This window comes from Pocillopora damicornis, chromosome 6 (genome assembly GCF_964200805.1).
Source record: "Pocillopora damicornis chromosome 6, jaPocDami1.2, whole genome shotgun sequence".
NCBI classification, from domain to species: Eukaryota; Metazoa; Cnidaria; class Anthozoa; order Scleractinia; family Pocilloporidae; genus Pocillopora; species Pocillopora damicornis.
This window is the reverse complement of record NC_142675.1, coordinates 20,232,360-20,247,879: the sequence shown is the minus strand read 5'-3', so window position 1 is coordinate 20,247,879 and position 15,520 is coordinate 20,232,360. Positions and strand designations below refer to the sequence as shown.

At 37.2% G+C, this 15,520-nt stretch overlaps 2 protein-coding genes and 1 pseudogene across 3 annotated transcripts; all 3 read right to left on the bottom strand.

Moving 5' to 3' along the window:
- Positions 1-200: 200 nt before the first annotated feature.
- Positions 201-5,762, bottom strand: LOC113675384 (uncharacterized). The gene is made up of 8 exons (XM_027191953.2): positions 5,612-5,762; positions 4,561-5,122; positions 3,819-3,913; positions 3,402-3,561; positions 3,144-3,207; positions 2,229-2,482; positions 1,766-1,943; positions 201-1,347 (listed from the first exon to the last, which is right to left on the bottom strand). Exons 2-8 carry the CDS (start codon positions 5,113-5,115, stop codon positions 1,205-1,207), a joined length of 1,449 nt encoding a protein of 482 aa, XP_027047754.2. The 5' UTR covers positions 5,116-5,122; positions 5,612-5,762; the 3' UTR covers positions 201-1,204.
- A 1,193-nt stretch (positions 5,763-6,955) lies between these two features.
- LOC149044356 (uncharacterized) lies at positions 6,956-8,710 on the bottom strand (annotated as a pseudogene). Its single transcript, XR_016187481.1, has 4 exons — positions 8,028-8,710; position 7,903; positions 7,501-7,595; positions 6,956-7,255 (listed from the first exon to the last, which is right to left on the bottom strand). The product of XR_016187481.1 is annotated as an uncharacterized LOC149044356 (transcript).
- Positions 8,711-9,670: 960 nt separating this feature from the next.
- Positions 9,671-15,147, bottom strand: LOC113675258 (uncharacterized). The gene is made up of 8 exons (XM_089208905.1): positions 14,973-15,147; positions 13,922-14,483; positions 13,172-13,266; positions 12,754-12,913; positions 12,335-12,398; positions 11,669-11,922; positions 11,205-11,382; positions 9,671-10,784 (listed from the first exon to the last, which is right to left on the bottom strand). Exons 2-5 carry the CDS (start codon positions 14,474-14,476, stop codon positions 12,369-12,371), a joined length of 840 nt encoding a protein of 279 aa, XP_089065031.1. The 5' UTR covers positions 14,477-14,483; positions 14,973-15,147; the 3' UTR covers positions 9,671-10,784; positions 11,205-11,382; positions 11,669-11,922; positions 12,335-12,368.
- Between the last annotated feature and the right edge of the window lie 373 nt (positions 15,148-15,520).

Genomic DNA, 15,520 nt, shown 5'->3' with positions numbered 1-15,520 from the left:
AATCCATATAGGCCCATGTTGGTATTAATGATGAACTTTCCAAATCAATTTTGCTCGTAGTCACTGCCACGGTGAACAACACTCGACCAGGCTTATCATTCTTTGAGAAAGTGTGGAATTATATTGCGAGAAAGAAATAAAGCAACACAGAAAAAAAGTAAAACAAATAAACTGAAAAAATCAAAACAGGACAAAAACAAGAAATAGGAAATTTTGTATTAGTTCTAAAAATCATTAGCACTTAATTCATATTCGGTTTAATGACTTTGAGCAGATATTCATTTCCTTTTTTCTTTTTTCCACTAAGTGTTATGTGATTCGTATTTTACGTAATTTCCATTCTATTGTGCAAGGAGTAATAGATAAACGCAGTTGCTTGTGTATAGGATAGTAGCCAAGTGTGTTTTTAATCTCGCTAAGTAACCTCTACGGTCGAATTGGCCTCCAGTTAAAATTATCAACCATTTCCTCTTCGTAAGGCCTTATGGTAGTCTCGTCGCTGCCGCTGGATGCACGCAGCTGGACTACCTGAACTATTGAACTAATGAAACGACAAAATTCAATGCATTTTAACTAAGTAAGAACTTAACAAAGACTTTGTTGTTTTCTATTGAACCGATTATGAGAGACAACGATGAAATAATAAGCTACGTTAGGTTTTTTAATATGAAAAAAAGGGGTGAAAAAATTATTGAAGAAAAAGGCTAAATTTTGGACCAATACAAGAATTTGAAAACTTCAAAGAGATCCGGCGATAATTTGCATTCGCTAAGTTCTTAATTTCAGTGAAAGTAATAAGATATCTGTAAGTTAACGTGAAAATAGATAACTTCACCCCAAGCCAAAATGTCAAGATGCAGATTGATAGATATAATGAGGATTAGTTTAGAGGAAGTTGAGCAAGAAGCTGGGGAAGAGCCATAAAAAATTCAGTTAGCAAATGACGAAATCATACACGATAGCTATTTTCCAGTACGATTGCTTTAACGATAACATACAAGCCCACTTCTTTTCAGAAATTTCCATCAAGTTGCAATAGATAGGTAGATAATGCTGTCCTAACTTTATCCTCTTACACAGATGTTAAATATTATCTGCCTTTGGAGTGAAATCCGTACATACATAGATATGCAATCTAGATATTTTTTGAACACGTACACGTGTTGCATGGTTCATAACTTGCAAATCCCACTGAACGCACCGTTTACTGGTTATCCCGAATTTTTGAAACCTTTGATTCCAGTGTTGTAAAGTGATCTTGCATTTGTTTAAGAAGTCTTTTGGCTACTTCAAAGTCGTTGAGAATACTTTCTCTCTCAGTTAACGGCATTCCTTTGTTTTCAGCTTCTGTTAAATGAATGAAGTTGGATTATTTCATAATGCCACATAACCACATCAATGGAGAAGGCCCGCCGTTGGAATCGAACTGAATACAATGTTGAATAGAAAAAAAAACTGAGAAAAAATAATTAGATAAATTTGTGGATGACGTGAATGAATCGAATGAATGGATGGATGGATGGATGGATATAAGGATGAACGAGACGACTGATGAAGGGATGGCTGGTTGAAAAAGTGAATAATTGTATAAATTACTGAATCACTTAGTCCGTAATGACTGATGTGGGGTTGAATGGATAGATTCGTAAACTTAAGTAAAATGAAAAGACCGATAAATAAATGGATAGATAAATGAATTAAAGGCAGATGAAACTATTCACAACACGATGAATAAATGGACACCGTCAAAAGGAAACAAGCTTACGCCACTCTATCATGGAATTTTGCTTCTTGCCAGACTTCTTCCTGATAAGTAAGTCCCATATTACTCCAATACAAAGCATTCCCGCCAATACTCCAAGCAAAATGTACAGGAGTACTTTAACAAAGCTGAAGGAATCGTCAAACAAACTGAATTGTTTGGCTGGATTACTTTTGGTGGACTGTCAAAAAAGAAAACATTCATGATTTTCTTATAAATAGATCAATTCATCATGACTCAAATCGTGCCAATCATTTCATGGGACTAAGGCAAGCGATGACAAGAAAGAAGTCATAAGGAATTAATTTCTCCTCTCCTGTATTCGAATTGGTTACTTTTGTCTAAGAGACCCGGCTAACAGAAGTTGCTGACCCTGTTAAATGTTTTTCATGTTTCACGCACAATAGCTGATAAAGCAGAGATCTGAGCTCGCTGTTCAAATAATTCTCCCAACTTAAAGCTGTACCTTATATGTTGCAGTGATGGTTTGAGCCGACCTCAAAATGGTGGAACGCTGATAATTTAAGCAATCTGCCAGGTATTTTCTGTCCTTTGAAAAGAGAACCCCGACATCTCTTTGAAGTTCCAATTTCTTGACGGTGAGAAGCGTTCTCAGTTTTTCTCTTGAGTGGTAAAAGGTGTTTGCGTAGTGATCTATGAATAATCCATCGACTTTCTGGGACTGCACATCTTTAACAGCGTCTTCGATACTGTTGCGCACTAGATACAGTATGAAAAAACAACAACAAAGTATTAACACGGCAGACAGAATGCCGACTCTCGTACACTGAAGAGACTGGCATGAATTTAAAAGAAAGAGTGACGAGAAATTAAATAGTGTCATCAACAATCACCTAGTGAAGCGAACTACATCAATAATTGAGATTTCCCGCAACTTTTAACTTACAGCACCAACTACTTTCAACGACTGACTCTGGAAAGCTGGTGTGCTAACTAAGAAAAGACTCCTCAAAAATGTCAACAACCACTTTCAACATACCCAAGAATTTAATTAGTTCATTTAAAAACGAACCGAGCAGAACGACCTGACGTACCAGTCGGTTTATTACACCCAACTGACGTACAAGACTGTAGCTGTTGACTTTTGAATAGGTTGTTGAGACGTCGTTCTTGAGGCTAACGGCTCACAAGGAAAACCAGTTGACTATAATTCTTAAATTAAAGCAATTAATTGTAGCAAATGGATTTATTGAATATGAGGGTGCATACTCCGTCGACGTATCCGAGACATTTTACCCTTTTCGTGTCCAGGGTTGATGGGCCATGCTTGCAACAGGTTGCTTATTCAATTGGTAAAGCTTACACTCTGGTTTTAGAATAACTACTTGCATCCAGTGCTTATGGAATTGTACATATATACCTATTGGTTCAGCCTTCTCCTGTAGTGCATGTTGGTACTCTGTCCCATTTCCTATAACTGCAATCTGATTAAAAAAAATTTTTTTTATCAGACAGTATAGTTTCCTACAACACAGTTGTATAATTATAATAATCACTTTTTAGATCGTTTTTAGAAAGGACATGACGACAACGAGAAAGAAAAAGAGGACGGTGTTAGCCTAATTTGTCCACAACAAGCCACATTTTTTTTCATCGTTTAGCAATCTATCAGCCTCACTTTCTTATTAGCAAAGCTACTTGGTTCGGTTTCCAGGGAAAGAGCCGTCAGTGCTGAAGTGACGTTCGCTGTAAAGATTGCCATAACAATCAGGCCCACGAGAATCCAAACAATAGAGAATATCCGTGCAGGAAGAGATTTGGGAGATTTGTCACCATACCTGAGACGAAAGAGATCATTATCACCTAAATCTGCTTGCACACTGATCATGATAGAACATCCAAAATTAGATGGCTGGACCATGCTGAATCGGCTCGAAATAAACATTGGACATCAACGAGGAAGGCTTCTCTGGTCCACTGTTTTGAGGTCCAATTAAAATTTGTAGTGTCCATAAATTTAAATAAAATCTCCAAAATTCATTAGGTGTTTGACGACATTTTTTGCAAAGCTAGTTATGTAACTAAAGAGGTTTACCCTACTGTGGTCATCGAAATAAAAGACCACCAAAATCCATCCCATGAGCCTTTGATGAATGAACGTGGAAACTCTTCACTATTCCAGTAAGTGTCCTGAAAAAAGTGAAGAAACAATTCTTAGTAAACAAGAAAAAAGGTGTTAATATTATTAATGAATAAATAAATACGATCAAATTTCTCAATGTGTATCCCCAAACGGTTGCTTACCCGCTGCAAGATGTGCTGGTCACTGTTGTTGATAAAGAGGTAGGAAGTGAATGATTTCAAAATATATCTTTTTTGCCGTGACACTTCCTAACCGTCTCTTAAGGACACAAAATAGTGCTCCTAAGATCAAATAATCCAAACTCAAATGCTTACTCCATACTCCACACTTTCGACAATGTTTTTCTAAGTGTAGCCTTTTAGTTCTTAACTACACGAAGAACGCTTGTCACATTTTATAGTTAAGAACCGGGTATAGTTATTAATATTTATAATTATGAACTGCGCAGGTGGCCTAGCTCCCCGACGAGTACCCTCTAGTTAAGTCAGACAGTCTGTGGTTGACTTATTTTTGTCCTTCAATCATGATAATTGTTTCCCACCTTTCGCAGATAAAATGGGTCGTTGACGTTGAAAGATCACATAAATTATTTTGCAAAGGTTTCAATTTATTAAACAGTAAAAAAGTAGAGCATATAGTTAGAAAATACCATTTGGGCGCTAGAGAATGTTTTTTGACACAAACTCAAACTTACTAAAGCCCACATAACAACTCCTGAAATGGCAGTCAGGACCAGAGTAACAGCTAGCAGTGGCCAAGACTTCAGAACGGCATCCAAAACATAGCTGATCTTGTTGTTCCCTTCTTCAGTGGTAATGTAGTCTGTTCCTGGATAATCAACAACTTTGAAAAATGGGAACTCGCTGTAGTGTCGGTCCCCTTTTGACTCAAATATAGGAGCTGCAACGTGGACTTTGTTTTGCTTCAGAAGTGCGATCATTTCATATTCACTGTTAACTTGCCGGTCTTCCACTTGGTATTTGATACGATTAACCAAACCACATTCATACGTCATGTATCGTAAAAGTGTATCTCGGATCAGTCCCTGAGCGCCGCTATCTATATATCCATTGGTGGGTCGAGCGACATACGGTGGTTTGGCAATCCAAGTTATTGTTAGATTTAGGTACCATTCGATCTTCCTTTCGTCTTCCTCTGTAGAAGAGTTATCATTGGCTGACGCAGTGATGAAATTTGTAACAACAGCTCCGATGAAGACAGCTGAAAACACCTTAGTCCAATCTTTCATTATCACCCTGATTAAAAAGACAATTGTTTTCGTTGCATTATCGAAATATTTTAGGGACGATTTAAGTCCGAAACTGAATCAAGCTTTCAGGGAATGGTTGTATTAGACCTTCATATTTTTTTATCTTCTCGAATCTAGTAAAAAAAAGTGAATTGCTAATCGTTAAAATTATTAGAGAGTTTAGGTGGCCCGCTTCGAGAAGTTCTTTACTCTTCATCGGCTTTTTAAGATGAAAATTAAAAGAAGATATCTCGACAAAAACAATTCCTCTGAGAGAGCATAATGACGCCTAAATTCAGTAAGTAAAATACGTGTCTTGAGCACAATATTCACCAAGCAAAGTAAAACTGTAAATATCCCTGGCATATGACTGTGCGCGTTGATTGAGAAGAAAAAAGAAAAAAAAAAGGAATGATGACGAGAAATTTTCGAAGTCAGTCGAATGCCGCAATAGTCGATCAAATTCGTACCGGGCTACCTCAACGTGTAAACTTACCCAAAATTAGAGCTGAGTGTTATTTTCAGAGTTAGAGTACGTCAAAGATACTTCTTAAACTGCTTCGTAGTGTGGACGTTGTCTATGTAACGCATTTGATCTGTGAAATACGGCTAGGCCATCACTAGGCCACTGGATGTATAATCTTAACAACTAAAACGAAGAACCCACACGTTAATTAAACATGAGAAGCACCTGTCGTTAATTTGTACCTCGACTGAGAAACAAAGCACAGAATACGTTAAGTTGCCACACGACCATCCTTATACCGTCAAATTGTTCGATTCAAACTGTATCTTGATTTCGATTGGCTGACACTTTGGTAGAAACTATCGTTTTCTCACCTTTTAATACCTGAGTTAAATTTTGAATTAATTTTAAATTATCAATGCACTTCTTTGCTCTCTAAAGATGCCTCAGAAAATATCCCATTATAATGAAACAGCCCCAGGACACAGATTTATTTGACTCACTGTATTGATTGTATCCAGTTGTCACCAACTGATTTAGCCTAACGCATAATATCGGCAATATGGTTATTTATATATTTCATAGGTTTACTATTCTCACTTAGAAAAGTTGATAATTAGTAGATGTCGAGATAAAATGAAGCAAGAACTGGCATGGATTCTAAGTAAAAAATTTAAGTCTTATCAATTCGGATAGTCAGTAGTTATTGGGGGACATTCTAACTATTCTTTGCCATCGATGTATTTTATTTAAAAACGCCACTTAGTTAAAAATTCACGCCTTAAGGGTAGTTAAATATCACATTAACATGTATTTGTATAAGGAAAGCAGTGTGTCGAATGAGTCCTCTGAATTCCTAAATAATATACATTGATCTGTTGCGGAAAGGTTTCTTCTTTAAAATCGTCCAGTTTACACGATGAACTCCAAAGGCTAAATTTCAAGTTTTATATTATTTTGACTGGAGAAAAAAAAATTCGATTTCTTTCACAAGAAGCCAATTAAAATGCAAATTTTGATGCACTATGCCCTTAGCACATTACTGGGAAAAAATACTTTATTATACTGAACAGACTTTGGCAAATTAATTATGAGAAAGCTGGATATGAAGTCATCATCATTTAAGTCACATTTTATTTTCCTTAAAATGAAAAAAAGACCCACCTTTTTAAGGAAGAATCAACACAAAATGAAAACGACTTTGGTGAGAATTTAGCAAATATATTCATAATTTATCAGCTCAATATCTCTTTTTTCGTTACGTTCCTGATGGAAGTTTTAATGTCGATTTACTTCACATGTATTTGCAAATGGTAACACTAAAAATCTAGATGGCATGCACTAGAACCGTTAGCAACTCCGGTTACTTTAAGAAAGATGGGGATATCAACCTTTATCATTAAAAGAACAAACGTTTGACAAATGTACGGGAATATTTTGACCAGTATTATTATTGGTAATTAAAAAAACGAGAGAGTTAACTCTCATTGAGTGATATTTTTTCAAAGCAACTTGAACACCACGAGGGCTGGTTGGTTCAAGTTGCAGAGAGAGAGAGCTGTCAATGCAGTAGTGACATATGCCATGAAAATTGCCATAGCTATGAGGCCAAATAAGATCCAGACGACAGAGAAAATACGAGCCATAGCCGACTTGGGTGCCTTGTCTCCATACCTTGCCAATAAGAAAGGTACGAAATGAAAGAGGAATTAGTGATGATTTTATCTGCACTCGCAGGACGCTGTCCTGGGAAACAATCCTATGGGGCTTAATTACGAAAGAGCATAAGACACATGGACGACTCTGCAATTGTACATCAATAGAGAAAGAAATTACCACATTCTGACCACTTAACAGCTTACCCTACAGTGGTCAGCTTACCCTACAGTGGTCAGCTTACCCTACAGTGGTCAGCTTACCCTACAGTGGTCATAGAAATAAAGGACCACCAAAATCCATCCCATGAGCCTCTGATGAATGAACGTGGAAATTCTTCGCCATTCCAGTATGTATCCTGGTAGAACAAAAAAATTACATTTGAAGTTTTTTCTCTTGTTCCCGGTCTCATCCCCTTGTAATCATAAAAATGTCATTCCTATTATTTCTTAACTTTGAGAATTGCAAATAATCATTTTACACAATCTGACTTCTAGTTGGTGGGGGGGGGGGGGGGGGAGGGGTAGGCAAGATTACATTCCGTACTGTTGACCAGCTTAAAGAGGTATATTGAGTGAGATCACAGCTGCTTAAAATACGGGTTTGGTATCAACTTAAAGCACCTTGTCGGCAGCATCTGCTTTCATTTTGTCGGTTCAAAAAACCCTTGAAATTTCTTAAAAGAGACTGACCTGTAAGGATAAATGGATATGTGCGAGCATTTTAATTTTGCAACCATGCATTCAAATTTATCTCAGAGGACAGCTGTACTTATGATCTTAATCTTAACAGTGCCCACATGATGATTCCAGCAATGGCCGTGAAGATCATGGTCATGGTGACAGCAAGCAATGGCCAAGACTTCGATACAGAATCGAAAACGACATCAAGAGCGTCGTTTTCATCGTTGGCCAAAGCTATGTATTCCGTACCAGGATAATTAAACAACAATTTGAAAAAATACAAATTCAGAGTACTTTTGTACTTTTTTGTTGTTCGAATATAGGAATTGCTATATGGACTTTGTTTTGCTTCAGCATTTGTATCATGCCAGATTCACTTTCAGCTCTGAGGTTCGTTATTTCATAGCGATCGGCGCTGCAATCCCATCATACGTATCTTAAAATGGCATCTCGTACTATTCCATGAGCTTGATTGTCCAAGGAACTGTTATCGGGTCCTCCAACGTAGGGAGGCTTGTAAATCCAGGCAATGGTTTGGTTTTCCTTTTCATTATCATCATTATCATCGGGTTCGGATGAGCTTGATTTGGCTGAAGTCACTCGGAATTCAAAAGCAACGAGACCAATGAAAAGAGCCAACAATAACTTAAACCAAGTCGCCATTATTGTTATCTGCCAATGAAATGAGTTAATAAATCCATCAATCAATTAATCAACAACGCCAAACGAGCAAGTCGGTCAGTCTGTCAGTCAGTCACTCAGTCGGTCAGTAGGTCAGTGTTTATGGGTGATAGACAGTCAGTCAGTCAATCAATCTGTCGGTTGGTCAGTCAGTCAGTCGATCAGGCAGCCTGTCAGTCAGTCAGTCAGTCATTCAGTCAGTCGTTCAGTCAATTGGTCTGTCGGTCATTCAGTCAGTCAATCTGCTAATCGTAACATAGATTTATTCTTGATAAACAGGAAAGAGGAAGAGGATTTTGTGGCATCCTTATTTCGCAACATTGACTTGCATTATTCCTAATAAAAAGATACTTGCATAATTTCTCTTTATATAGATACATGCATAATTTCTCTTCAAACAGATACTTGCAAAAATACTTTTTATAAAGATACATCATAAGATGAGATTTTCGTGGACATGCTCCGTGCATGAATTTTTTCTACTCTAACCTTAAAATGTTTTTAAGTTATTCAACTGTCTCAATTAATTTCGCGACAATCGTCTTCGTGTCCTTCGTGCTTTCCAAACGCCTCAGCATTATGTAAGGGGTAACTCTCACTTTGTTGGCCTGTTTATGCTTTCTAAACAATAATGGTTCCAAGACACAGGCTCTCGAGCCACGCGCTGCTATTCATTGCACGGAGTAAGCAACACTGGGTTTCATTATATGTGCTCTTTGACTTCGAAAACAAGGCATTTTCTGCACACTAATTATCCAATTATGGAAGACCAATTGGCAGGTCAAGAAAATCATAATAATGGAAAGTCCATCTAGGAAACATATTGGTATTAATGATGAACTTCCCAACTTAACTTCGCTAGTAGTCACTGCCATGGTTAACAAAATGTTGTCACTCGGCCAGGCTTATCATTCTTTGAGAAAGTGTGGAATTATATTGGGAGAAAGAAATAAAGCAACACAGAAAAAAAAGCAAAACAAACAAACTGAAAAAATCAAAAAGGACAAAAACAAGAAATAGGAAAGCTTGTATTAGAATTAAAAATCATTAGCATTTAATTCATATTCGGTTTTATGATTTTGAACATATATTTATTTGTTTTGTCTTTCTTTTTTCACTAAGTGTTATGTGTACATAAATACATTCGTATTTTACGTATTTTCCATTCTATTGAGCAAGGAGTAATAGATAAACGCGGTTGCTTGCGTGCAGGCCACCCTCGCCATCAAAGGATAGTAGCCTAGTGTGTTTTTAATCTCGCCAAGTCACCTCTGCGGTCGAATTGGCCTCCAGTTAAAATAATCAACCATTTACTGTTCGCAAGGCCTTATAGTAGTCTAGCTCCTGCCGCTGGATGTACGCAGCTGGACTTCCTGAACTATTGAACTACTCAAACGACAAAATACAAGGCATTTTAACTAAGTAAGAACTTAACAAAGACTTTTGTTGTTATCTATTGAACTGATTATGAGAGACAATGATGAAATAATTTGCTAAGTAAAGTTTTTTAATCTGCAAAAAGGGGCTGAAAACCTTATGGAAAAAAAAGGCTAAGTTTTGGACTAATACAAGAATTTTAAAACTTCAAAGAGATCGATGATCTGCATTCGTTAAGTTCGTAAGTACAGTGGAAGTAATAAGCTACCTGTAAGTTTACGTAAGAATAGATAACTTTACCCCAAGCCAAAATGTCAAGATGCAGATTGGCAGATATAATAAGGAGTAATTAAAGAAAAATTAAGCTAGAAGCTGGAGAAGAAAAATTCAGTTAACGCATGACGAAATCATACACGGAAGCTATTTTCCAGTACGATTGCTTTAACAAACAAGCACACTTCTTTTCAGCAATTTCCATCAAGTTGTGATAGATAGGTAGATGATGCTGTTCTAGCCTTGTCCTCTTACATAGATGTTGAGATGTTGAATATTGTCGGCCTTTGGAGTGAAATCAGTACATACATAGATATGCAGTCAAGATTTTTTTTAACCTGTACACGTGTTGTATGGTTTGTAACTTGCAAAACTCACTGAACGCACCGTTTACTGGCTACCCCGAAGTTTTGAAACCTTTGATTCCAGTGTTGTAAAGTGATCTTGCATTTGTTTAAGAAGTCTTTTGGCTACTTCAAAGTCGTTGAGAATACTTTCTCTCTCAGTTAACACCATCCCTTTGTTTTCAGCTTCTGTTAAATGAATGAAATTGATTATTTCATAATGCCACTTAACCACATTAATGGATAAGGCTCGCCGTTGAAATCAAACTGACGACAATGTTAAATAGAAAAAAAACATGCAAAAATGAAAAAAAGAAGATATATTTGTGGATGAAGTGAATGAATTAAATGGATGGATGGATGGATGGATGGACAGAATGATGAATGAGTAGATTGATGAAGTGATGGCTGGTAGAAAAAGTAAATAATTGTATAAATGAGTAAATCACTTAATCCGTAATGATTGATATGGGGTTGAATGGATATATCGGAAACTTAAGTGAAATCAAAAGACCGATGGATAAATGGATAGATGAATGAATTACAGGCAGACGATACTATTCTCAATACGATGAACAAATGGACACCGTCAAAAGAAAACAAGCTTACGCCACTCTATCGTGGAATTTTGCTTCTTGCCAGACTTCTTCCTGATAAGTAAGTCCCATATTACTGCAATACAAAGCATTCCCGCCAATACTCCAAGCAAAATGTACAGGAGTATTTTAACAAAGCTGGAAGAATCGTCAAACAAACTGAATTGTTTGGCTGGATTACTTTTGGTGTACTTTCAAAAAAGAAAGCATTCATGATTATCTTATAAATAGATCAATTAATCATGACTCAAATCGTGCCAATCATTTCATGGGACTAAGGCAAGCGATGACAAGAAAGAGGTAATAAGGAATTAATTTCTGCTCTCTTGCATTCTAATTGGTTACTTTTGTATCCAGTGACCTGGGTAACAGAAGTTGCTGACCCTGTTAAATGTTTTTCATGTTTCACGCACAATAGCTGATAAAGCAGAGATCTGAGCTCGCTGTTCAAATAATTCTCCCAACTTAAAGCTGTACCTTATATGTTGCAGTGATGGTTTGAGCCGACCTCAAAATGGTGGAACGCTGATAATTTAAGCAATCTGCCAGGTATTTTCTGTCCTTTGAAAAGAGAACCCCGACATCTCTTTGAAGTTCCAATTTCTTGACGGTGAGAAGCGTTCTCAGTTTTTCTCTTGAGTGGTAAAAGGTGTTTGCGTAGTTATCTATGAATAATCCATCGACTTTCTGGGACTGCACATCTTTAATAGCGTCTTCGATACTGTTGCGCACTAGATACAGTATGAAAAAATATCAAATTATTAACACAACAGCCATACTGCCGACCGTTGTACACTGGAGAGTCTGGGCAGAACGACCTAACGTACCAGTCGGTTTATTACACTCAACTGACGTACAAGGCTTTAGCTGCATAGATTGTTCAGACGTCGTTCCTAAGGCTAATGGCTTACAAGGAAGATCAGTAGACTCTAATTCCTAAATTAGGCAATTAATTGTAGCAAATGGATTGATTGAATATGACGGTGCATACTCCATCGAAGTATCCAAGACATGAAACCCTTGTCATGTCCGTGGTTGATGGGCCATGCTTTGTAACGGGTTGTTGGTCCAATTGGTTTTGCTTACACTCTGGTTTTAGAACCACTAATAGCACCCAGTGCTTATGGGATTGTACATATATACCTATTGGTTCAGCCTCCTCCTGTAGTGCATGTTGCTACTCTGTCCCATTTCCTATAACTGCAACCTAATGAAAAGTTTTTTTTCTTTTTATCAGACATAGTATAGTTCTCTACAACACAGTTGCATAATTATAATGATAACTTTTTGGAACGTTTTTAAAGAGGACGCAGGAAAAGAATAAGAGGAATACGAGCAAGAACAGAACAGGGTTGAGATTTATCCAAGAACAAGAAAAGGAAGAGGAAACTCAAAACATCGTTAGACGTGTCTTCAAATGTGATGACACTTTTTTGGTGATCTGCAATCTGCTCGGGGATGCACGGTGTACGTTGCACAGCGCCAGCCTTTTGTATCGCTGATTCATCCATAATATGCCACGTTTTTTTTTCTTTCATCGTTTAGCAATCTATTAGCCTCACTTTCTTATTAGCAAAGCTACTTGGTTCGGTTTCCAGGGAAAGAGCCGTCAGGGCTGAAGTGACGTTCGCTGTAAAGATTGCCATAACAATCAGGCCCGCGAGAATCCAAACAATGGAGAATATCCGTGCAGGAAGAGATTTGGGAGATTTGTCACCATACCTGAGACGAAAGAGATCATTATCACTTTAAATCTGCTCACACACTGATCATGAGAGAACATCCAAAATTAGATGGCTGGACTATGCTGAATCGGCTCGAAATAAACATTGGACATCAACGAGGGAGACTTCTCTGGTCCACTGTTTTGGGGTCGAATTACAATTTGTCGTGTCCACAAATTTAAATTAAATCACAAAAATTCATTCGGTTTTTGACAATATTTTTTGCACGGCTAGTTAGGTAACTAAAGAGATTTACCCTACTGTGGTCATCGAAATAAAAGACCACCAAAATCCGTCCCATGAGCCTTTGATGAATGAACGTGGAAATTCTTCACTGTTCCAGTACGTGTCCTGAAAAAAGTGAAGAAACATTCCTGAATAAACTAAAAGATACATGTTATATTATTAATGAATAAATAAATACGACCAAATTTGTCAAAGTGTATCCCCAATACAAACGGCTACCTCTTCGCTGAAAGATGTGTCGGTCACTGTTGTTGATAACGAGGCAGGAAGTGAATGATTTCAAAATATATTTTTTTTGCCGTGACACTTCCTAACTGTCTCTTAAGGACACAAAATAGTAGTCTTACGATCAAATAATCCAAGCTCAAATGCTTACTCGACACTCCACACTTTCGACCATGTTTTTCTTAGTGCAGCATTTTAATTCTTAATTATACGAAGAACGCTTGTCACACTTTATAGCTATCATGGGATTAGTTATAGTTATTAATGTTTATAGTAATGAACAGCGCAGGTGGTCTAACTCCCCAAAGAGTTCCCTGTAGCTAAGTCAGACAGTGTGTGGTTGATTCATTTTTGTCCTTTGATCGTAATAATTGTTTCCCATCTTTCTCAGATGAAATGGGTTGTTGATGTTGAAAGATCACGTAAATCATTTTGCAAAGGTTTAAATTTATTTAACAGTTAAAAAGTAGTGCATATAGTTAGAAATGCCCTTTAGGTGCTAAAGACTGTTTGGTAACACAAACTCAAAACTTACCAAAGCCCACATAACAACTCCTGAAATGGCTGTCAGGACCAGAGTAACAGCTAGCAGTGGCCAAGACTTCAGAACGGCATCCAAAACATAGCTAATCTTGTTGTTCCCTTCTTCAGTGGTAATGTAGTCTGTTCCTGGATAATCAACAACTTTGAAAAATGGGAACTCGCTGTAGTGTCTGTCCCCTTTTGACTCAAACATAGGAGCTGCAACGTGGACTTTGTTTTGCTTCAGAAGTGCGATCATTTTATATTCACTGTTAACTTGCCGGTCTTCCACTTGGTATTTGATACGCTTAACCAAACCACATTCATGCGTCATGTATCGTAAAAGTGTATCTCGGATCAGTCCCTGAGCGCCGCTATCTATAGATCCATTGGTGGGTCGAGCGACATACGGTGGTTTGGCAATCCAAGTTATTGTTAGATTTAGGTACCATTCGATCTTCCATTCGTCTTCCTCTGTAGAAGAGTTATCATTGGCTGACACAATAATGAAATTTGCAACGACAGCTCCGATGAAGACAGCTGAAAACACCTTAATCCAATCTTTCATTATCACCCTGATTGAAAAGAAAATTGTTTTCGTTGCATTATCGAAATATTTTATGGACAATTTAGTCTGAAATAGAAGCAAGCTTTCCAGGGAATGGTTGTATTAAACCTTCATAGTTTTTTATATTCTCGAATCTAGCAAAAAAAAGTGAATTGATAATCGTTAAAAATTATTACAGAGTTTAAGTGGCCCGCCTCGAGAAGTTCTTTACTCGTCATCAGCTTTTTAAGATGAAAACTTAAAGAAGACAATTCCACAAAAACAATTGTTCTGAGAGAGCATAATAACGCATAAATTCAGTAGGTAAAATACGTGTCTTGAGCACAATATTCGCCAAGCAAAGTAAAACTGTAAATATCACTGGCATATGACTGCGCCCGTTGATCGAGAAGAAAAAAGAAACAAAAAGTATGATGACGAGAAAATTGTCGAAGTCAGTCGAATGCCGCAAGAGTTGATCAAATTCATACCGGGCGTACTCAACGTGTAAACTTACCCAAAATTAAAGTTGACTACTATTTTCAGAGTTAGAGTACGTCAAAGTTACTCTTTTAACTGCTACGTAGTGTGGACGTTGTCTATGTAACGCATTTGATCTATGAAACACCGCTAGGCCATCACGAACAAATGAGTGTTACTGCAATCAACGCTACTGGATGTATAATCTTAACAACTAAAACGAAGAACCTACACATTAATTAAACATGAGAATTCGAATCACCTGTCGTTAATTTGTACCTTGACTGAGTAACAAAGCACAGAATACGTTAGGTTGTCACACAACCATCGTTATACCGTCAAATTTTTCAATTCAAACTGTATCTTGCATTGATTTCGATTAACTGACACTTTGGTAGAAACTTTCGTTTTCTCGCCTTTTAATAACAAAGTTAAATTTTGAATTTATTTAAAATTATCAATGCGCGTCTTTCCTCTCTTTAGATACCACATAAAAGTTCTCATTATATTGGCAGGATAGATAAACAGCCTCAAGACACAGATTTCCTTGACTCACTGTATTGATGATATCCATGCTGTTGTCAT

Excerpts from the sequence above, each read along its gene's own strand:
- LOC113675258 (XM_089208905.1), bottom strand. The coding sequence starts at position 14,476 with ATGAAAGATTGGATTAAGGTGTTTTCAGCTGTCTTCATCGGAGCTGTC. Across the intron at positions 13,267-13,921 it reads GAGTTGTTATGTGGGCTTTG|GACACGTACTGGAACAGTGA; the intron begins GTAAGTTTTGAG and ends CACTTTTTTCAG. Across the intron at positions 12,399-12,753 it reads GTAGCTTTGCTAATAAGAAA|GTTGCAGTTATAGGAAATGG; the intron begins GTGAGGCTAATA and ends ACTTTTCATTAG.
- LOC113675384 (XM_027191953.2), bottom strand. The coding sequence starts at position 5,115 with ATGAAAGATTGGACTAAGGTGTTTTCAGCTGTCTTCATCGGAGCTGTT. Across the intron at positions 3,914-4,560 it reads GAGTTGTTATGTGGGCTTTA|GACACTTACTGGAATAGTGA; the intron begins GTAAGTTTGAGT and ends CACTTTTTTCAG. Across the intron at positions 1,944-2,228 it reads CCATCACTGCAACATATAAG|TCCACCAAAAGTAATCCAGC; the intron begins GTACAGCTTTAA and ends CTTTTTTGACAG.